Genomic DNA, 22,939 nt, shown 5'->3' with positions numbered 1-22,939 from the left:
AATTTGTCATCTAATACAAAGAATGAGTAAATACAATGGTAAATTGAAAAATAAAGTGAAATTGCCATTCTTTTCTGTCACTGTTACAAGGGGCAGGCACAGTACAATATCCAATACCATCTGAAGAGCAAATGGGTCTCTGCCATGTCCATGTGATCCTGAAAACCACTGTGGGTCTCCAAGACTTTTCCAGAAGACCGGGTGTGCTGATGCCATTCCTGTACTGCCCCAAAGTCATTGACAGGGAAAGAGGGAGAGAATGTGCTGATTCTATCTATCACCTGGCCTTGAACACTGCCCAGCCGTTTCTTCCACGGCGTCAAACCCTGTCACCCAGATGCTCAGATCATTGCTTCTCCCGATCTTATCTGCCCTTTGTTCCGACTCAGGGCAGGCACAGGGTACCAAGAGCGGATGCACGGTTTCAGATGTCATGTCCTCCCCCCTGTGACATCAGTCTGCATTCCATGTGACTGTATTCTCCAAGCAGAGTAGGACCAGGGGAAATGCCACCACCTGTTATACGCTGACAGAGCCCTTTAGTCAGAGAAGCCAGCAACAAGCTTGAGATAAGTGTTAATTTTGTCACTCAGGCAACTGGTAAAAGCTGTCTAGTTTCTTTATTCCCTAGCACTGGGCTTCTGGCAAAGGCCGATCAAACATCATTAGCCCCCACCCAGAACTGGCCAGTGTCCCCAGATGTGAAATCCTGCACTGGAGAGCTGAACTGTGGTGGGCTGCTTTGAGGCAGTAAAAACTAGAGCCGTTACTATGGCAACAACACAGAGCTGCCCCAGAACAGCAAGTTCTAGAAGGCACAGACAGTGCTCATCCTTAGTGACTGCAGTCACATGGCTTTCACAGTCAAGCATGCTCTTGATTTCACAGTCAAGTTTCATGACCAAACTTGCTCTCTAGAGGTCAGGATGGAGGTTTGTGTGGAAGGGCAGGCAGTGCCTGGGGACAGGAAGAAGGGGCTTTTAGAGAGTTCATATTGCTCTATTACTTGATCAACAGTGCCAGTCACATAACCTTGTTTATTTTAGAGGAAATACATTGAGTTTTCCACTTAGAATTTGCATACATTCCTATATTCAAACTTACATTAAGAAGCCTATAGTGTAGGGATCATTTTTTCATCACTGATTGCTCTATGTATAAACTTCAGGTTGCAATAACTGTGTAATGTGCTAAGTCATAGGGTCATTTTAACATACACCTGAACAGCACCAGGATTTCTGGAAGTACTGTTATCTCAGGGATATCATGACCATTTGGGCCGGCTTTATCTTTTTCTTCTCTTCATATTTTTCATTTCGTGTTGGGACGGTGTCCCAGTTCATGGAGGTAATAGCCATCAACGATCTCTTCATGGATCTCGCATACACAGCATCTTCAGGGTCATCAAACACTGTCCTGAAAAGGTAGCAGTTATATCAAAAGCAAGCAGGCCTAAGCAACAGGATTCTGTGTGTGACTTTGTGTGTGTTGAGGGTGGCATCCAGGGCACCTAAAGCCCTGAAGTTTTTATTTAAATTAATAAATTTGCTTAAGTCCCCACCAACATTATGGGCTTTCCTGCCTTGACTTTCAGGCCAAGTGACACAATTTTTATTGTGTATAGGGTCCATTTTTAAAGTGGGGTATCCAGATACAGTTCACAGACTCATGCATCCATAGTGGAAAACTGTGAAGTAACAAACTGGAAATACTTTTTGGTATCATGCATATTAATAATGTAAACATTTTATTTTGATGTTACTTCCCTACATATTTTGTACATGATGAGAATTTTTTTATCATTGAACCCAAAGAAAACATTCATACATTCAGAAAAATAATGGTTTTTATATTCACTGGTATTCCTGAATTTGAATGTCCTCTGTAGAATTACTGAACTATTTGCTTTGGAAAATGTAAGTTCTAGTGAATGTAAAATGTTAGTCTATGTGATAATTGCTTTTACTGAGCACATTTAGAGGCACAGCTAACAAGCCAAGCCCCTCATTTGGCATAGTCAATTGTTCTTAACAAGTGTTACTATTTTACACATGTAATCACTTCCTCACTTACTAATGTCAAATACAAACACATAGCTGGAACTCATTTGTTAAAGAAAAACAACCAGTTTTCTGTCTATTGAAAGGCTAGTACCTTTTAACTAATTAAAATCTATTTTAGAAGATAGAGATAATTTAGAAATGAGACAATGATGAAACAGTCTGACAATAAAAGAAAATATGTAAATTGTTTTAAAAATAATACTTACTTGTCAACATTATCTCCAAATGCAAAATCTAAAAATGAAATTCTAAATTAGTATTTTTCAAACATTGGGTCAGCAGTTAAAAATGAGACAGCACTGGGGTTCTTTGCAAATAAACAGACAAAAATGTCTTCATAACTAGTGTAAAACTGAAATTTTCCCTTAGGCGAGTCACGTTGATTTAGGCTTTGGGGCATTCTTTAACATGAGGCAAATCTCAGAGCCCTGAAACCAATATTCTGAATTAGTTTAACTGCCAGTGGAGTCCGGCTGGGGGCTTGTGTAAGCAAGGTTAAGACACAGAAGGAAACCGTTTTCTTCTGATGAGCACATGCTTCTGTAAGAGAGTAGTCAGGGAAAGTAGTTAAGGCCATCTCTGCCATTTGGACTCTTGGCGTGAACTTCAAAGAAAGAACAAATCCAAGATCACAAGACTCTATGTTCCAAAGCTTTCGTGTTGGAGGGCCAGACCTCAGAGCCTGGGACTCCTGGGTTGTCTCCCAGTTTATTGTGGCCCTGTTTATTCCTCTCCAGAAGGCCTGGTATCAGGCCAAAGACAGAACTTTTCCACACCTGTTGGGTCACTAAAGCCTTCAGCATGAGCTCTTGCCAGTCCACAAGAGAGGACACAGCTTGTGGCATCATGCCTTTCACAAGTGGCTGCCCAAGTCTCCTGGCCTTTCTTGTCTCCCGAGGATCTTGTCCTCCCTCTCTCCACAGTGTTATTGAGATATAATTGAAAAGTAACCATTACACGTACTGATGGTGTGCTATTAGATGTTTTGCCGTATGCAACACACACACACACACACTGTGAAATAATAGTTAATTCGCATGTCACAGTACATTTAGCAGATTGTTAACCATAATTACATTAGATCTCCAGAATTTTGTCATCACTAACAGTTGGAACTTCTCTTTGACCCAGGTCTCCTCATCTCTCCCTCTGACCAGCAAAGCCCTTATTCTAACAGTGATTGTCTAGTTCAGTGAGACCACAGGGCAACAAAGAGACTCCCAGGATCCTGACATAGTGTCTACATGAGTGCTCACAGTTGTGCACACCCTTGCAGTTATGTGCATGCAACACACCACACACACACACACACACACACTGGGATGTTTGTATGTTCTGGTTTGGTTTTTAAGACAGAGTTTCTCTGTGTAACATCCCTGGTTGTCCTGGAACTCATTCTGTAGACCCAGACTGACCTCAAACTCAAAGAGATCCCCCTGCTTCTACCTCCTTACCACTGGGATTAAAAGCATGAGCTACTATTGCCTGACCCACAACATTATGTTTTTTAAAATACTACAGCTATATCAGGAAATGAGTCTAGTGTGGGATAGTCTGCATTGTGTGGATATCTGGTAATGCAATGTCTCCCATGAAGAGCCATTAGAGGTCTTTTCTGCATTTACTATTATAAAAAGGAATTCACAAGTTTTTCTTGCCCATGGGCTCACATACTCGTGTAGGAGAGTTTTCAAACTGCATTCTTATGTCAACAGATAAAAGGCACTGCAGTCCTGTGTCCAAGCAAGTTGACCTAGTTCATGGTTTCAAAAAATAAATAAATAAAAGCACAAACAGCACAGAGTGCACAGACTGTGCTTTCATTCTCCCCTCCTTTTTCCTTTAAAGATGTTTTCCTCTGTGATGGGTTAAAATGGTACCCTACTGCTTTGGTTTGCACTTCTTTGGCTGTAAGGGATGATGCTCACTGTATTCATTTCTTATTTTCTAGAAACGACTTGTTTATGATATCATTTAATCTACTGGTGTCTTCATTTGTTTGGCTTTAACCGTGTGTGTGTGTGTGTGTGTGTGTGTGTGTGTGTGTGTGTGTGTGTATGAGTAGGTGCACTCACCTGTGTGTGCATGGGTGGAGATGATGTATGTGCTTACATAGCTACACTCACCTTGCATGTGTATGGACAGAGGCAGAGTCCCTCTCCCGGTGTCCTCATGGGAACTGCAGGCCACCGTTTCAGATCGACTTCCTGGCCAGCAAGTCTTGGGGATCTGACTGTCCCACCCTGCCTTTCCTCCCTCTAGTGCTGGAAGTACGGGCACATGCTGTCACTACAGACTGTTCCTTGGTCCCGGGAATCCTAACTCAGGTCCTCCTGTTTGCCCAGCAAGCCCTTCACTCACTGATCCATCTCCCCAGCCCAGTGTGAGTTTTGTTGTTATTATTCATTCCTTTTTTTACAGTGTCTTATTCTACAGCCCCGGCTGACCTGGGACGCGTTGTCCTCCTGTCTCAGCCTCCTTGCACAGGCCCTGCCCTGCAAGAAGTTTCTGTTTTTGTTCTGTTTTGTTCTGTTGGTGCTGGAGATCAAACCGACTTGGGGCACGCCTGGCCAGCACATTGCCACTGGCATCATGCTTAGCCCTCCCACTGGGATTAAATGGAATTGTGAAAGTCCGTTAGGGATTGTGAGGATTAATTTCCATCTGTTGTATGTTGCAATGCCTTTTCCAGTTCGTGTTTTAATTTTGACCCTACGGAGCACCATAGCCTTTGCTTTTCTATAGATAAGTCTCTCAGTATCATCACAGAGCCTTTATGTCAGCTCTTTAACTAGTCCCTGTGCCCTTTGCCGTGTGAGAAAAATAGATCTGTCTGAATGCATGTTATATAAACCAAGTGCCAACTAAGAGGACAACTGAAATTGTTTGCCATATTTCTATGTGACACCTTGGATGGGAGTATAGCCAAGATATTGAGAGTGCTAATTTCTGACCACTAAGATTACGAAGATCTTCATTCCTTCTTAATATTCTTTCCTGTGCCATAAAAACATCTACCCTTCATTGAGAAAACTGTCTTGTTTGGTTGGCGATAAAAATGACATTGTGGTTTTGGTCCTTCTCTCTGCACTGGATACTGGAGAAGGGCTGCAGCGAATCCCCTCACTATCACCATACTACCTCAGGTAGCCCATGAGTGAAGATGAAAGTTATGTTATTCACTGTATCAACAGTGGAAACATGAAGTTAAATACAATATCAGAAAATAATTAGCAAGTTGCAATTATTATGACAATCAGGTGTTCCTAAGACTTACCCAGTTTTAATCTTATTTTTGGTTTTGCACAGTACCTGAGGGAAGTCTTTGAACTCGTTTTTGCCTTATTGGTAACTTGGGGTTCCAAGAGGCATCCACTCTTCCTCCAAATGCTATCGATTGAATGATATGAGCTTTTTTATGGTTAAAAATGGTAATCATGGATCTTCTCTCTTTCTCTGTAACTTCTAACAAAGACACACACACAACGGATAGTATTTAGAATTAACACAGCATATGGAGTGATTACAAAATAGATCTGAGCAATGTCACTTGCCTGACTAGCCAAATCAGTGAGCTGTGGTTTGAAAGAGACCCTGCCTCAATACACAAGGAGAAGAGAGATCAAAGAAGACAGCAGTGTCAGCTTCTGACCTCCATATACATTCACATGCACCAGTACATACAAGTGTGCCCGCATATGAGCAGAAATACAACATGTATGACTACCCCATTGAAACAGATTGTATGAAGCGCTTTCAAAGGTATTTACATAACCTCACAAGCACTGAATAGATATCCTCACGTCACATGGTGGAGTTCAGGTGTGTGGTCTAACACACTCCTGAGACTCTAACACGTATCAGCACCTGGCTGCCGAGGCAACAGCAAGCAGCCTGCTCCCTCACCAATGTTGGAAAGGAGACAATCAGGTCTTGATGTATCCTCATGGAAAGATTTCACACAGTAACAGCCCATGAAGGGTATTTTGTAGACTTACAAAGATAATGGGATAAGGGATACATCATACTGTGTACTTGAGGTGAATTAAGACTCAACACTATACAGCAGAATGCATGAGCATGGTTTGTGCATATGTGGCTTCTATAAACCAAAGATGCTTGTTTACGTGAACAGATATGTATAAGAAGTCACTGTTTAATAACATGAACTCACAGAATTTCAAATAAGATAATTCTTAGAATTTAGGCCTCAAGGGATTTAGTATAAATCATTTTTGAGATAAGAAACCAAAGGGTCAGGGGATAAATGATTTGGCATCAAGAGCAGGAGCGACGGCTCAGTGGTTAAGAGCACTGGCTGCTCTTCCACTCCCAGAACCCACATGGGGGCTCACAACTCTAACTCCAGTAGCAGGGAATTCAGAATCTTCTGGGCCTCTGTATGTATAAGGCATGCTTGTGGTATTCAGATACAATTGTAGGTAAACACATATCTATATAAAATAATAACAAACAAAAATCCAATTTGGCACCTGCTATGCTAGTGCCCGGAGCCTGAGCTGCAGGCAAGTACTGTCCACCCACCAGGCAACACGGCTGACCTGGTTAACAAGAGCAGACCTGAGTTCCTGAACCCGGGCAAATTTCAGAGAGCTGACCGTCACAGTGAATAGCAGAGTGGCTCCTGTTCACAATCAGTTGACAGTGTTCTTCATTAGGGCAAACCGTCACAGGTTCCCTGTGTTCTTTAAAGCACTGATCTACAAGGCCGATTCTAGACGTTTCTGTGGGAAAGAAGGATCTTTACCGTTCCGGTCGAGCAGCTCCACTCCGGGAAGGTGGTAGATTATAAACAAACGGTAGAGGTTATACTGGGATATAGGGTTTTGGTACAGACCTGCAAAGGAAGAATCCAAAATAAGATGTCAGATTTCATAGTAGTTCCTTGTTGAAATCTATTAAGATAGAATATGTAGGGCGGGTGGACAGTACAAGGATACTCATTGCAAGACGAGCAGCTGTCCCTGTGGTCAGCCCGCAGTCTCATCACATATTTCCTGATATAGAGCACCGCTGATTTCCCTATGTGTTGCCTTCATTCCTTCACTCAAAGTTTTCTGATTGCTACTGACCGCCAGAAACAGTGCTGGCTAGACTCAGGTTTGGCACGAAGGAGGAAACCTTTGACTGTCCGTAGGTAAGTTTGACAAAGAACTAAACGCTAGCTCGATGAAAGTCTTCATAAAATGCCCCCTGCAATTGTTCCGGTCTCTGCAGTAACGCGGGGAGGGGTACCGGGTGGAGACATGCTCAGAGGGTGCACATGCTGGAAGCACGCCAGATCGCAGGCGCTGCAGAGCCGCACACATGTGTACGCGGCGTCACTTCGTCTGTAAAACCCCGCGTGGCTAAGGGATGGGTGAGGACCCCAAGGCTGCATGACAGCTGTGCGGAGGAAGAGGCGTGTGGGACCATTCAGAAGATCCTGGTTCTTCTGCCCTCGCCATCCCTCAAGAATCAGCTTCGGCTAGAGATGTTGAGTGTTTTATTTTCTAGTGACAAATGTTGTCTGTTCATCCTTCATAACATTAAATGAGACGACCGACACACATGAAGTTTTTGATTTCCTGTGTGGCATCTTCAAAATGCTTCTGAAAAAACACATGAAGCTGGGAACCGCTAGATGGCAGTAGAGCAAAGAGCGCCAGCTGCTCCACAGCTACACCACTCAATGAGACGCAGCTCATTTACTCACTGGTGAATTTAAGAGCACCGCTCTTAGACTATTCATAAAACACAAGGGGTTTTAATAAATGGCTGATAATATCAAGCATCAGAAGCCCTTAAGAACTCATTAATATTTAGAATGCATAGTTTGCAACATGAAGAAGACCAGAGAGGCATGTTTGAAAAACAACAGGCTCATTAAAAACTGAAGATAAACAATACCTGGATGTATTCTCTGTCAATAAGAAAACATCGAGATGTGTGCTGTATCGACCCAAGCTTTTCTGGCTAGAGCTAGGGCTTTAGAGGGAGATGAAGTCATCAGTGGCAGAGACCTGCCACACAATAAATACAAGGAAGATGTAGTCAGTGACCAAACAAGCAGGCGTATATTGGGAGCAGTAAGAGAGAGGACAAAGAAAGATTCCAGACTTCAGTAACAAAAGATGGTTTAGGTTTGTCCTAAAGGAACTTAGAGCAGAAACAAGTAATTGTCAGTATGGGAGAGGGAGCTGCATGGCTGCACTTTAAACCGATTTGAAAAGATCAACTAGACTCACAAGTGTACGCTGCCACTGTCCACAGTTTTCCGTGGGTTCTAGGGACAGGACACAGGTCGTCACAAATGTGAGACGAGCACTGGACTGAGTTACATTTTAAGCCCCACCGTCAGAGCAGCAGGCACCGCTGGTGAGCAAGTCTGCACAGTAGAGTCCATGTGTTCACTGTGGTTTATTCTATCCCATCTTAAGACAGAGACCGTGGGCAGAACGGTACAGAGCTGAGGACGTCGCCTGAGAAAAGCAAATAATTTGGGAGACATTTCAGTGTTCCTCTTCCCTTTTCCTCTAGCTCTTGAATTTCAGAAGGGCGCAACCTGCTTTTCAGGCCCCTCCCTCCCCACCCCCCACATCTATGCTAGTGAGCAGTATGCCTTCTGGGTTTATGCATTTTGGATGGCTGGTTCTAAAATTATCATAAATGACGTTTCTGAGATATGAAATCAGTTTCCTGTGTCTGAGTGTTCTGAAAGCTTTGTGTGATATACGGGCGCATTCCTGCAGCAGCTATGAAGCAAAATTGCTTACACTTTCGCTTTCAATAGGTTAATACTATTTAATCTACCTTTCCCTCTAGGCGACTTACGAAGTACACCTCAGTGGCGCCAGCACTGTCTTGCTTATCTTAATTTGGAAGTCGGAGTCTAAGCAATTTACATTTACCCAATAATACATCAAAATGTCTCTGCCACCTCACTACACCGGCTTGAGTTAGATGAGTCACACGTGTGGAGTTCCTTCTTGAAAGATGAGAGGAAGACGCAACGATAGGGTCATTAAATAATTGGCTCCCATTGATTTAAAAAAAAAACTTTTAAAGCAGAATTTAGAAGTCATCATGGAAACAGACCCAAATAGTCTTGTCTTTTTGGTTGTGAGCCTTGGTCTTTAACAGCTGGGCCATCACTCCATCCCAAAGGCCCAAATAGTCTTAAAACACTTTAGAAAAAAGTTGATGTAGGACTGGGCTCGCAGCTGGCTTGGAGCTAGCAAGAAGCTCCAAGTTCAGTCCTCAGCCCTACGTAGGTGTAGGGATACACACCTAGCTCAACGGAGGGGGAGGCAAGACAGTCACAAGTCCAAGGTCACCCTTGGCTACCTCTGGAGTTAGATGTCAGCCTAGGCGTCCCGTGAGACCCTTTGCATTTGCCCAAAGAGGGGAAAAACAACACATCTGCTTTAATGGATTGGAGAAAGGTATAAGGGAATTAAAAACCCAAATAGAGCACCACCCCGTGGAAGGAAGTTGAGTTTGCTAATCAGTGACCAGACAGCTGGATTTCGATGTCACACAAAGCTGTTAGCACTGTCTGCTTCTAACCAAATGTGAGGGCCATCGCTCAACACGCTGAGTGAGACAGTCTTCCTTGGTAGAACAGGAAAGCTGGGGTAGAGCAGAGATGGAAAGGGGGGTGAGCATAGCATTCCCTTTCTCAGGTAAGCAGCTGGGGAGGACCTAGGAGCTCTGTTTACTTCATAGATTGTTGTGTTGGAAAGAGGCAGCCCACCCTCAAGGACACAGACTCAGAAGAGCCCCTGAGGTCCACCCCTCTCCAGCATCCTCCTCCCCCTCATCCCTTTTATCAACAGCTGAGACTAGCACATTGCTCATGGCAGGAAGAGAGGATGCTGGAGTGTAGGACCTGTGGAAACACAGCCCTCTATCAAGGCTGGCCCCCGAAACTCCACCAGGAAGGCCGTGCCCGCGACGAAATGCAAGTTGCTAAGTGGATTTAGTGAAATGGAGACGATTTGAGAGACGAGAACAAAGTTTGAGAGCAAGGGGAAGGGCTAAGTGCCTTGTTGATGTTTTTCACTTAGCGTTGTGTGCTGGTTAGTTTTAAGTCAACCTGACACAAGCATCTGCAAGGAGGAAACGTCCGTGGAGAAAGTGCTTCCATCAGACCGGGGTGGAGGGAAACCCGTCGAGCATTTTCTTAATTACTGACTGATGTGAGAAGGCCCAGCCCATGGTGGATGTAGAGCTGCTGGCCCTGGGATCTACAAGCCAGCTGAGCAAGCAGCTCCCTTCACGGCTCTGCAGCAGCTCCTGCCTAAAGGTGAGCGCCTTGTTTGAACTCCTGTCCTGACTTCCCGCAGTGGCTGCCTAGGATGTGAAATGTAAGCCAGCTAAACCCTTTCCTTCTCAAACTTGCTTTTGGTCACAGCGATAGAAACCTTAACAAGGACACGCTGGTAACGGAGCAGGCTCACTGAAGGGGAGAACTCATTCCTGGGGCAGTGGACTGAGACCGATTCTGCGAAATTCCCTTTCGCAGAATGTGCAGGGCAGAGGGGAGGAGGAAGACAGAGCTGCACAGGGAGGGTGTGGAAAGGTAGACCTCCTGGAGAGCTGAGGTGGGGCCCTGCCTGGCCTGGAAGACAGGAATTCCAGGCACCAGACCTCACACTCTGCTTCTGGCTTCAGGCCTCCCTGAAGCTCCCAGCCCTCTGTCTCCTGGGCAATCATTGGCAATTTTTCTCATAAATGCCAGAGGAGGGTGCAGTGTTGAAATGGGTTGGAGCCTTACCCCCAGGCTGTTTTCTCACCCTCCGAAGAACTTATGATTGAAGTAGTAACACTTTAGATTTTTACGTGGTTTTCTTACTTGAAAAGAGAAAAATTACGACATTTGAAAATCCACAGTTTTCTCATTTTAATGAACAGAGTCTATTCTAAGATGGCAAATGAGGCTCCAAAGAACCCAGTGTAAGGACATCACGGCACAAATGTCAGACATCTGCTGAGTACACACTGTTTCCTCACGGAATGTCTGCAACCAGAACAGGGCACGGGACCACACGCTACCAAGCATTTCAGAAAGTGCTTTCTTTTTAACTGAGTTCAAGGCAATGGCCCCATGATATGTTTCTCGGGTGGGACATGTTCCTGTGACTTGAAAGGTATCATCATGGTTTTAAGTAGAGGGGATTTAACTGTCACGGCAAGTAATAACACGGATGTTTCATTACCAGACTGGCCTTTAAAGAGTGTGGTTATTTCATCCCTAACCTGGCCTGACACGTGTGTTCAGATGTACCCCAGACTCCGGGACCTGGGTTGGTTCAGGTGCATTCAGCTCTGAACCAGCATCTTGGCTCTATGCACAGCCCTGTTCCCTGTGAGGGCCAGCGGTGCACACGGTCCTCTGGATGCGCTTATAGCACAGCATCACTTAAGGGATGAAGCTTACATGCAGCAAATTGTACAAACAGTTTTGCACCAAACTCCTTGATGAGCCTGCAAGTTTTACAATTGTAAACCCATAGAAGCCCAGAACAGGCTTTCTTCAGCTTTGGGATCTGTGATTAAAAACAGGAACAGATGACAAATGACTGGTTCCCTATGCATCAAATGAATCAACTGTAACGATCTAATGAATCAATCAGTTGATAAATGATCAGTAAAACAAGGCATGCATGAGTTTCAATGCTAGTAATTTGGTAAGTCTGCGTCTTCACCAGTGAGGAGGAAAAAATTCCAACCCTATCATGGAATTGCTGTGAAATTTTAAATGGGATTATATGAAAACAATTTGTTAGCAGAAAGGACATCAGAAACATTACTGTGATCATTGTTTAAAGCAGCCACTGATTGGTCTATTTACCACTTAGCAGAATTTCTAGATTCTAAGCAACTTCTTATTTTATTTTATTCATATCCTACAATACAATAATTTGGTTTCCCTGTTTCAAAGTAGCATCAATGACAAGTTTTTTTTTAAGAATTGCTTTGGAGAATTATCTCAGTGTTTAAAGAGTTCTGGGTGATAGCTAGGAGCCCCTTTTTACAGAATGATAGAGATCTGGGTCTAGCATACTCTAACTGCAGAAACACTTGATTGACATGGGAGGAGTAGGCAAATGGGCAGGCCAATCCAAGACTTTGATGGAATATCAGAGTTCGGGAAAGTTCCTAATGGTGAATAGCCTTAGCACATCTCTAAAGTAATCCCCAACTTGCCAAGAACTTTGTGTGATTTTTGTGATTTTCACTATTAGGATTTTTAAAAGTCTACTTTCGTTTCAAGGAGTCATTTCTCCTTAAGTACGTGAGGTCTTCCTGATAACAGTGAAATGTCACGGAAGCTTTAGTTCCTCTCTGTGTTGATCTGATCAGAACCTTCACCACCAACATCAGTTCACACAGTTCTGGAAGACGAGTAAGGGAATATGTCTGGGTCTTGACCTGTAGAGTCTCCAAGCTCAGGTCTGCAAACCTCATTGGTCAGGAGCCTTTCCACCTCTGGAATTATCGGCCTTGTAGCTGTGTGCATGTTTATTACCCCTTCAAGACTATCAGCACACTGAGAGGTGAACTTCACTGATTGTTTTTGATCAGTTCTTAATCTGTTCTTAAATATATACAGCTTTCCCTTCGGCAGTCACTGTCTTCCTGGGCATGACTCAATAGACGTGAATGAAGGCTGTTTCTTAAAGATGTGAAAACTTCAACGTTGTTTTTGTTTGCCAATTTACTTTACTAACATACACCTTCTGTCACATTTATTTACCCACTTAAAGTGGACAATCCATGCATATTCAGTAGTGCAATGATTTGAGCCACTTGTCACCATAACCAATTTTAAAACAATTTTTCACTCGCAAGAGAAACACCATACCCTTCCCCCATCACCCTTATTCCCGCCTCTCCCCAGCCTTGAGACACAAACCCACTTGAGAGCAGCTGCCTCTCACCTCTGTCTGTGCAGATGTGCCTGTTAGAGATAACTCCTATAGCTGGAATGACACAGCTGACTTCTGAGATAACAGCAGAAGAGGGGATTTGGACAGACAGATCCCCACTTGTCACTTTTGTCACTTTCATCTTTCGTGACCTATCATTTTACTAATAAATATATCATCTACCTGTTGCTCCTTCAAAAGCATGTGCTAAGGAAACAATAAATTCTAGTGATGCATCCCAGCGGCAAGCCTGCTTCTCAAAGCTGAGCTTCCGGAAGGAAAACTAGCCTCCTGTGCTACCCCCATCTTAACCCAAGGACACAGAGGTGCAGTGCGTACTTAGGGTCTTCAGATTCTGCATGCCCTTCAGTTCCTTCACGGTTGCGTCAATGCTGGTCAGCTCATTGTGGTGCAACAGAAGAATGTTCAGCGAAGGCAAATTATGCAGGCCTGAAACACAAGAAGACTTTTAGATGGATTTTACTTTTCAAGTTGACAAATACGAATAAGAATCTTTTCACAGTAATTGGGTGTTGCGGCTCATAAAGAAAGAAATGCCTACCAATGATATCCTGAATTCAAGGAAACATGCAGCAATGAAAACTGGCTATGATGTGGGGCTCTAGAGTCATTTCTTGCTACTCTTGCGGCCTCAATAATTTTTCTGGGGCAGTGATTTGGATGGCTTGAGTTTCATGTTTGACTTATGCTTTTTCTTTAGTTTGTCTTTGCAGTGTGTGTGCCTATGCATGTAAACCATTACTTGGAATCATAATGCAAATCAAAGAACAATTTCTCATCCATTTAATGCATTCTTTTCCAAATTGCTTAGCTATTCATAGAATGGGAAACCATATACTCATTTTATTTTTGCGTTCCTGAATTGCACATTTTAATTCATTTTTAACACAGATGAAGGTGGGATGAATCTATATGATAATCAAATTATAGTTAAATTGGAATGTTTTCTTCCTTACCCAGCTGAAGAGATTATTTTAAGTGTGAAAATGTTTGACATTTTGGTCTCATGGTTATTTTATAGCCAAGGGCTTTCTCCAGCAGTTCATCGTGTTTCCCGATCATGACCTGTCGTACACTTTTATACCTGGCTTGAAATTGTTGGCATAGACACTGCTATAAAATTAAGTCAGTGGAAACAGGAACTTGACTGACAAGATCACAGCCAATAAAAAATTCTAAGACAATGTGTAGCTTTTAAATTTATTCTTATTCCTGAATGTTACTAAAGTTAGGTTCCAGAGTAGCTACTTTCTATTCGACTATACAGTATACTATAAAAAAATTCCTTTTAAATTTTGAGTAAAACATACACTATTGAGCTAGAAAAATGTTCTAATATATTTTTGAAAATTAAATGTACATATGGTCATTTAAATAGGTATTACATATTTTGGTGGAAATGATGAAAGAGATTTTTGTATGTTGTTAGCAATCATTACAGCTCAAAGTTGTTACTTAATTGAAAATTTGTCCAATCAAGAAAGGAGAGTTTGGGTCGTACCTTCTATCTCAAATATTGCATTGTTGTGTAGATACAGTTCTGTCAGACAATAGTTTCTAGTTAGAAATGCTATCCCATGTAGCTGAAATGAGAAACGACACATTTGTAATCATAAGACAACATAAGTATGGCTTCAAACAGCCATTATTACTGTGCTGTTTGGACTGGCCTGCAAGTTGTACTTGAACTACATTTTGTTACAGCTGTGTGATAGAAAGGGTGTTTTTAAGCAACTTAATAATAAAGTTTTCTGAGCAAATCTGGGCCAAGCTATCACTGGCTTTCAGAACTGCTATCGCCTGGCCCCAGATTTTCTTTCCAATGGTATTTACCCTGCTGTGGCCTGGATGGTGTCACCAGATTTCTACACACCAAGCCTTCATCTGTCACTGTGAGTGGAGAGCTCTCTAAGAAAATGCTCAGCCACATCTCTCTCTCTCTGTAGGGGCCATGGCTTCCCTTTGCCCCCACAACCTTTCTTCCAGGTATGTTTCTGATCACATGTAAGAATCAGATCCAGGTCAGCAAAACACACAAAACCCAGGCCATTTGCAGTAGTACATGTTCACAATTCTGGAGATTTTTCTCAAATCATCCTTTGACCTTCCTGCATCTCCCAACTGCTTTATTATAGTGTTTTGCCCATCTTTCGTATATCTCTGGCTGCCTCTCTGGTCCAGAACACATTGCTAACAGCTCAGCCAGCATGAGGTGCAGCATGGGCCCATCCTTTCTCTTCTTCTCTCCTTTGATGCTTTCCCCTAGGCCTTTCCGTGGGGAGTCTTGGTCTTCTTGGCCATGTCCACATTTTACCGGTGCAATTACATTCCAGCACTGCAATTTTGTGTCTTCCCTAAGGAAAGGAGCCACACCCTTCCGTTTCCTTCCCACCGCCGTGTTCATCTGACAACAGAGTGAAACCGCATCTTGCTTCATGTGTGTGTATTCATGACTGTGTGTCTCGGTGTGCGCCAGGAGGCACATGTAGAAATCAGAGGACACGCTGTGGTGTAGTCTCTTTTTGTTCACTGTTAGGGTTGCTCGTCTATCAGTCCCCCTGACTTCTGGGATTACAGATGTGTCCTGGTTTGTGTGGGTTTGAGGGATTCAGAGTGAAGTTCTCATGGGCTTGTGGCTGGTGAGTTACCCACTGAGCCGTCTATCCAGCCACGTCTTTTTAAATAAGAGTTCTGCTTGCATGAATGTATGTGCTCCACTTGCACACCTGGTGCTGGGTCCTGTGATACTGGAGTTACAGGTAGGTAGGTGGTCATTAACTGCCACATGAGTGCTGGCACTCGGACCCATGTCCTCTGCAAGAGCAGCAATGCTCTAAAGCAGTGGGCCATCACTCTAACCCCCCAGCCCTATGGGAGATGCCCTTCTGCATACTGTGAATATTTGTTTCTTATTGGTTGATGAATAAAGCTGTTTTGGCCAAGGGACAGGCAGGATTTAGCCAGGTGGGAAATCCAAACAGGGATAGAGGCACAGATGTTATGTAGCTGTCGAGGAAGCAAGAGGCCTGGACATCACCAATAAGTCAAGACCAAGTAGAGATACACAGATTAATAGAAATTAATTAATAAAAGAGAAAGCTAGCCAGTAAGAAGCCTGAGCAATCAGTCAAGTAGTTTATAATTAATATAAGCCTCTGTGTGTTTATTTGGGATTGAGTGGCTGCAGGACCAGGTAGGACAGAAATTTCCATCTACACAGCCCATGTCTTACTTTAAAGATTTGTTTCAAAATTCAAAAAGGCAAAAATACTCTTAAAAACATCTCAGATGCAGAGTTACATGCTATATATTTACATATATACATACAAATGTATGAATGATAAGCCGCATGTCAGAAGGTCTCACTCATGTCATCGCAACACGGACACTGTTGCTCTAGAAATCTTGTTTTAAAATTTCTTACACTTCGATTAATTCACTTTTGTGCACATGTATGGGTGCATGTGTGGAGGTTGGAAGACAGCTTGCAGAAGTTGCTTCTCTCCTTCCACCACGTGGATTCTGGGAATTGAGCTCAGGTCATCAGGCTTGGTGGCAGGTGCCTCTAACCCTCTGAGTCACCTCACTGGCCCCCAACTCTATAATCTCAACAAAAAAATCCCTTGTTTGTTTGAACTATGGTGAGACATATAGTAGAGAACAGGACACAGAAAGATATATTTTAATAGTAGCAGATAATTAAATTTAAGAATATTTGCTTTATACTCAATATAGGACTATGCTATATATGCATAATGCTAGGGAGAGGGGCCTCATGAAATAATTAATAATCAAGTTTTGCATGATTTTTAAATATAGAAAAACTTGCTCACGAGTATAAACTTATTTTTTTTCTAAAGCTGGAACCTGTTATTATTGGTGAGGCAGATCTGTTTTACCGTTTGATGAGTAGTCACTTATGTAGATGCCAACCCAGCTGTCTCAAAGCACTTATTGGAAAAGCCATTTTAAGTTGCATCTGAAGGATGAAGGCTGCTTTGGCAAATTTTCTTCAACTTCTTATATTGGTAGCACTCACAATTTGTGATGCCATAGTAGGCACACGTACTGCTCATCTTATTTCTCAGGCTCGTCTTTACCCAGTCTTGAGAGCATTCACTCAGCACAACTAGTGATCATGCCACCACAGCTTTATCAAGGCCAGAGGGAAGCATGACTTCCCAAGGTGGGAGGAACCATCCCAAGGAGGGAAGGAAGTCCCCTTTGACTTCCTGCCCCTTCGCGCATTTCCTACTTGATTCTGACTGGAATCCACTGCCTTCAGTCCTGTCCCTTCACCGTATCCTGCTCTAATAATAACCAGCAGTGTAGCAATCTCACACCAGTCACTTTCCTGATACACATTTACAGCCATCGCTAAAGACTTGAGGCTCCTTTCTCTTGAATTACTAATCTACACAAGGAGAATGTGGTCAATCCTCAGCTGTAGAACCCTGGTTTTCTCAGGATAGCGGCATTTATGGGTCACGATTATTGAGATATAAAGATTGTTGGGTGTGTTGAGGTAAAGGGGATGAGGCGGAAAGGCAAGATCAGGACGGCTCTGGGAAGCAATTCAAAGACATGGAGCAGGAGAGTGCCATCGTCCAACTTCATGCCAGAAAGAAAATGTCAAGATAAGACAGTGTATTCTGGCAGGAGATAAATCAGGACGCCATTGCTGTAATCAGGAGAACATATAGGGTTGGAAAGTAAACTAATGGGAATGGAAGAAAATGACATGGAAACTTAGCAGGTTGTTAAAGCCAGAAGCAGAATGAAAAGATTTTGATACTCACATCATTATTAAACTAAAATGGAAACATAGTTACTCATTAAAAAACCTACATTTTTCTTTCTGAGGAGGAATCTTTTTTTTATTTTTTATTTTTCAAGATAGAGTTTCTCTGTGGCTTTTGAGGCTGTTCTGAAACTAGCTCTTTTATACCAGGTTGGTCTTGAACTCACAGAGATCCTCCTGCCTCTGCCTCCCCAAGTGCTGGGATTAAAGGCGTGCAACACCATACCTTTAGGGTAGTAAGATTTATATTTATTGCAACAAATCACAGACCTTAATTCAAATCTTGGCCTTATATATATATTACATTATAGAAAGAAATTTTCCCTCATTTATTTAATCACTGTTATTAATTCATATGAGCTCTTGCATGGAAAATACTTTTAGAAGTTGCTGGAGTAAATGAAGACCAGTATGCATCCAAAACAAAGTAGGCACTCTCTAGAACAAAGCTCTAAAGCAAGGTGTTCCATTTCTGCTACCACTGGCTGTTCGGACCAGATAATTCTTGACTGGCTTTGACATGGGGCAGCCTGGACACAGAGATGCACACAGTAGCATCCCTAGCCCACACCTTGTAGATGTCAACAGCACACACACTGCAACATGACAATAATCAAAGACCCCAAGCACAGGACTAAAGAGTGTAGAGTTGAGAGCTGATAATTTAGGAGCAAGGAGAAAACAGAAATAGACTATGGGCTGGAAAGATAGGTCCATAGTAGTTAGGAGCGCGTACATAGAGGATCTGATGCCCTCCTCAGATATTTGCAAGTTCATGCGCACATGTGGGGTACACACATACACAGGAAATAAATACATCTTCCAAAAAGAGGCCATTCATTGTGTCCTACAGGTAAGGCCTTAAGCTAAATGTTTTTGCAAATATTTTCTAGTATGTTCCTTAAAGAAGGATCCTATTTTTATTTAACGTTCTTTTTTTTCTACCATATGCCCAGGAGAAAATTAAAGCTCAGAAAAATTAAACAACTTTCTGAAGGTACAGAGAGTGTAAATAGCAAAGTCAAGATTCAAATCTAAACCTGACTGATACCCCAGTCAAACACTGGCAAGAGTCGGGCTCTTTAGTTGGTGGCATTTCTGTATAAATCACCTATAAGTCATTCACTTGGAAATTAGGTTGAGTCGTAAAAAGTATTCTACAAATTATTTTTTATATTTTGGCAACCACCTCCCAAAATGTCTCAATGTATCTCAAAATAATTGACCTGAAATATAAAGAAAACCCAAAATGAAGACTCCTCTCCCTTATGTATAACAATATAGGGACTGGCTTCAAAAACGTGGTGTGCTTGTAAAACAAGACCACAAGAGTTTTGACTTGTCAGGTAACCTCAAAATCACACACAAAGTCAAAGCTATTAGGAGATTAGATTGGGGGGGGGTGGGCCTCAATGCACTATGTATACGATGAACTCACATCAGTTTCAGATGTGAAAAACTGAGAGCTTGTTATCAAAGATAAAAGGCCCATGCTCTCATCACAAATCCTAGAATAAAAGGGCCTCGTCATAGGAGAGGAAGAAATGAAGTTATCTTTATATGCCGATGACAGGATCATAAACGTAGAAGTCCTGAACACTACCCCTAAGAAGCCCTGTTCAAATGGTCTATTGTGCACATGTGTAAAGACGTCACATTGAAATCAACATTGTGTGTATTAATATGTACTGATAAGACATTTAAAAACCTGTTAGGACTGATGAGTTGATTTAAATGAAGCTATAGGACATGATATAAGCACACAAAATTAGTTGCACTGTAAGACGCCACTAAGGCTGGGGATATGACTCAGCTATAGAGCATTTGTCTGGCATGTACATGGTTCTGAGGGCGACCCCCAGCACTACCAGAAAATAAGCGAAAAGTCAATCTCTAGAGAATAATCAGAAATTATCCCAGTGGGAGATTAACAAAATAATAGTAATTATAGTAGTAACAACAATAAAATATTTATGTGTAAGTTTAATCAAAGAGGCAAAAAAAACCCCTTCTACTGGAAAGTGGAGAAAACACAAATACATAGAAAGATATCCCATGTCCCTGTCTTAAAATTAATCATGTGAAAATGTCCACACCACCCAAAGCAATGCAATTTCTATCAGTTTCCCAAGGACACTTTTTAAAAATGAAGAAAAGTATCCTTAAATTCACATGTACCCACAAAAGACCTCAAATTGCCAGAATCTCTTGCACACAAACAATAAATCTGAATCCATTTCACTCCCTGATTTTAAAACAGAGTAGAAAGCAACTGCCACCAACCTAAAATGAGAAACCCTGAACAAAAAAAGCATCCTAGAAACAAACCCAGATATTTACATCAACTAATATTTAATTTTTATTCATGTGTATGGATGTTTTGTCTGCGTGTGTGCTCGTGCATCACCTGCATGCTGTGGTCAGAGTCCAGAAGAGAGCATGAGATCCCTACAAGTGGGTTACACAAAATTGTGACCTACAGTGTGGGTGCTGGGAACCTGAGTTACACACAGTTGTGACCCACCGTGTGGGTGCTGGGAATCTGAGTTACACACAATTGTGACCTACCATGTGGGTGCTGGGAATCTGAGTTACATACAGTTTTGAGCCACTGTGTGGGTGCTGGGAATCTGGCTCTGGCCCTCTGGAAGAGAAGTCAGCACTCTTAACTGCTCAGCCGTCTCTCCAGCTGCTCGGCTGATTTCTGAGATGACACCAAGGACATACACAGACAAAGGGTAGTCCCCTCTGTAAATATTTTTGGAAAAACTGGCTATTCATATGTGGAAGAATGGATTTGGATCCTCATCTCACACTGTATGTAAAAAAAATCTCATAATAAACTAAAGATTTATAAGATCTGAAGGTAAAACAACTAGAAGAAACACAGAAAAAGCCACATGCATTGATCGGGCGATGGGTTTTTGGTATAATCCTCAGAGCACAATGACAGGAGGAGGAGGAGATGGATGACAGGACAGCGAACTAAAAAGCTCCACTACAGCGAAAGAAACAAACAACTCGAAGAAACAGCTCACAGAATGGGAGAAGACATCCGAAAGTTATATACCCAATGAAAGATGAATAGCTAAAACATGTTAGGAACCAAAAAATAATAAAAAGAAAAAGAGACAAAGAAAACTATAGCAGGTAAACAACCAGATTGAAAGTGTGATGGGGATGTCCTTCTGTATGCTGTGAATATATGTTCTCTTATTGGTTGATGAATAAAACTGTCTTGGCCAATGGACAGGCAGGATGCAGCCAGGCAGTATAGGCTGGGCTATCAGTCTAAGAAAATTCTGGGAAGAGGAATGCAGGGAGTGAGTCTCTAGAGGGATGCCATGTAGCTGCTAAGGAAGAATGAGACCTAGTCATCACGGGTAAGTCAAGACTACATGGAGATACACAGATTAATAGGAATGGGTTACTAATTAAGTGAGAGCTAACTAATACAAAGCCTTAGTTATCGACCAAACAGTTTATAATTAATATGAGCCTCTGTGTGTTTATTTGGGACTTAACGGCTGCAGGACCAGGTGGGACAGAAACTTCCGTCTACAAAGTTGGGCAACGGACAGTGGCTGTGGGATGCAGAGGCCAGTGAAGTCCTACGAGAGGTACCATGCTGCTCACCGGTTCTCCTCCCCTGCCTTGCATTCTGGGCAGGAAGTGGTTCAGCAAGGCCAGGATGGGGTATGGGTGTGGTGGGGGCTAGGACGAGAACCACTTTTGGCTGAGCACACAATGGGACAGGAGAGCTGCCATGCCACAGGTGTGTAGCATCCTGGCTTTTGAGGCCATCAAGACGGCCACCACTGCTAGTGCCCCCTCAAGCCACCTCTGCATAGATATGTTGCAGACCAGCTCAGCCATCTCTGCTGTCTCTAAGAAATCAGCCTAACCCAGAGCCATTGCCCTTCAAGCATATAGATAACAGATGGTTCTGTTCTTACCTGGTCCTGGAACTGAAAAACTTGTAATTTACATAACAGTGTGCACACTTGGACCAGAGTCTCACTAACACAAACGGAAGCAGTAGGTATTTTATATAGAAGAGCAAAATGAACAAAGGACCTGTCCAGACACTCATGAAAAGAAGACCATAAACATGGCTTACAGGTACCTATAAAAATATTCTCTCATGATTAAACTTTAGGGAAATACCAACTGAAATCACACTGTTATATTGTCTTGTATATCAGAATGCCTTTTTTTTAATCAAAAAAGGTGAATGAGAAACACTTACAAGGATATGCAGGAAACAGAAAAGAATTCTTGTGCATTATTAGTGGAAAAGTAAATAAGCAACTGCCATGGAAAATGGTATAGATTGTCCTTAATGAACTAGAATAGAACTACTGTATCTGCCTGCCACAATCTCCACTGCTAAAGGATTGAGCTGACACAAGCTGCGGGGATCAAAGAACCTACAAACTCACATACAGAAAAGCTGAGATCTGGAGGAATGTGTGCCCGGATGGGGACTCACTAGCTCGGGGCAGGCATTGTTTATTACACCCTGAAGGAGCAATCTGGTGGGATGCGTGTCCTGATGGGGACTCACTGGTGAGGGGAGGAGGGGGTGATGGCTCTTTGTATACACTGAAGGAGGAGACAGCTTAACTAATCTTGGGGTACCTGCAGATAAGCACTCACAGGCTGAGCACATGCAGGAGGAGCAAGCTGAGGTTGTTACTGTCTACATCCCAACTCTAACTAGGAGAAGACCTTGCCATTCCCTTAAGTCTGACCTGAGGAAAGCCTTGCTGTTCCCATGGGTCCTTGGAATGGCTGTGCTTATGTCAATAACACACATTCACTCAGGACAAACCCCACTCCATAAGATATCTTCAAAGGAGTTGAAATGAATGTTTACTGCCGTATTATTTGCAATAGCCAAGATATGAAGTCAAACCATCAATGGATGGATGGATGAAGACTGGGGTAGTAGTCAGTCTTAAAAGGAAACCTGCTACTTTGACAACACAGAGTAGCCTGGAAGCCTTTATTCTAAGTAAAACAAGGCAGGCACAAAAAGGCAAGTCCCCTGTGACCATGCTTATATGTGGGTAATCTACAGAAGTTGAATTTGTAAAGCAGAAAGAAGAAAGATGATC

At 42.6% G+C, this 22,939-nt stretch overlaps 1 protein-coding gene across 5 annotated transcripts in view; it reads right to left on the bottom strand.

Moving 5' to 3' along the window:
• Positions 1-1,017: 1,017 nt before the first annotated feature.
• Lrrc72 (leucine rich repeat containing 72) overlaps positions 1,018-22,939 on the bottom strand; it is a 48,169-nt gene continuing 26,247 nt past the window's right edge. For 2 of the 5 annotated variants that reach the window (XM_013117816.3, XM_040743236.1), the window contains 6 exons: positions 14,520-14,601; positions 13,337-13,447; positions 6,832-6,921; positions 5,376-5,528; positions 2,270-2,297; positions 1,018-1,416 (listed from right to left, as the gene is read on the bottom strand). In XM_013117816.3, the coding sequence (XP_012973270.1) occupies positions 1,251-1,416; positions 2,270-2,297; positions 5,376-5,528; positions 6,832-6,921; positions 13,337-13,447; positions 14,520-14,601 (630 nt within the window). In that variant the 3' untranslated portion in view covers positions 1,018-1,250. Of the gene's footprint in view, positions 1,417-2,269; positions 2,298-5,375; positions 5,529-6,625; positions 6,795-6,831; positions 6,922-13,336; positions 13,448-14,519; positions 14,602-22,939 lie in introns of those variants that run through there. The other 3 variants (XM_040743233.1, XM_040743234.1, XM_040743235.1) reach the window with 2 other exon arrangements.

The sequence above is a fragment of the Mesocricetus auratus genome, unplaced genomic scaffold (genome assembly GCF_017639785.1).
Source record: "Mesocricetus auratus isolate SY011 unplaced genomic scaffold, BCM_Maur_2.0 Super-Scaffold_15014, whole genome shotgun sequence".
Taxonomy (NCBI): Eukaryota; Metazoa; Chordata; class Mammalia; order Rodentia; family Cricetidae; genus Mesocricetus; species Mesocricetus auratus.
Note: the sequence above shows the minus strand (reverse complement) of the source record. Positions and strands in the feature narration are given on the sequence as shown.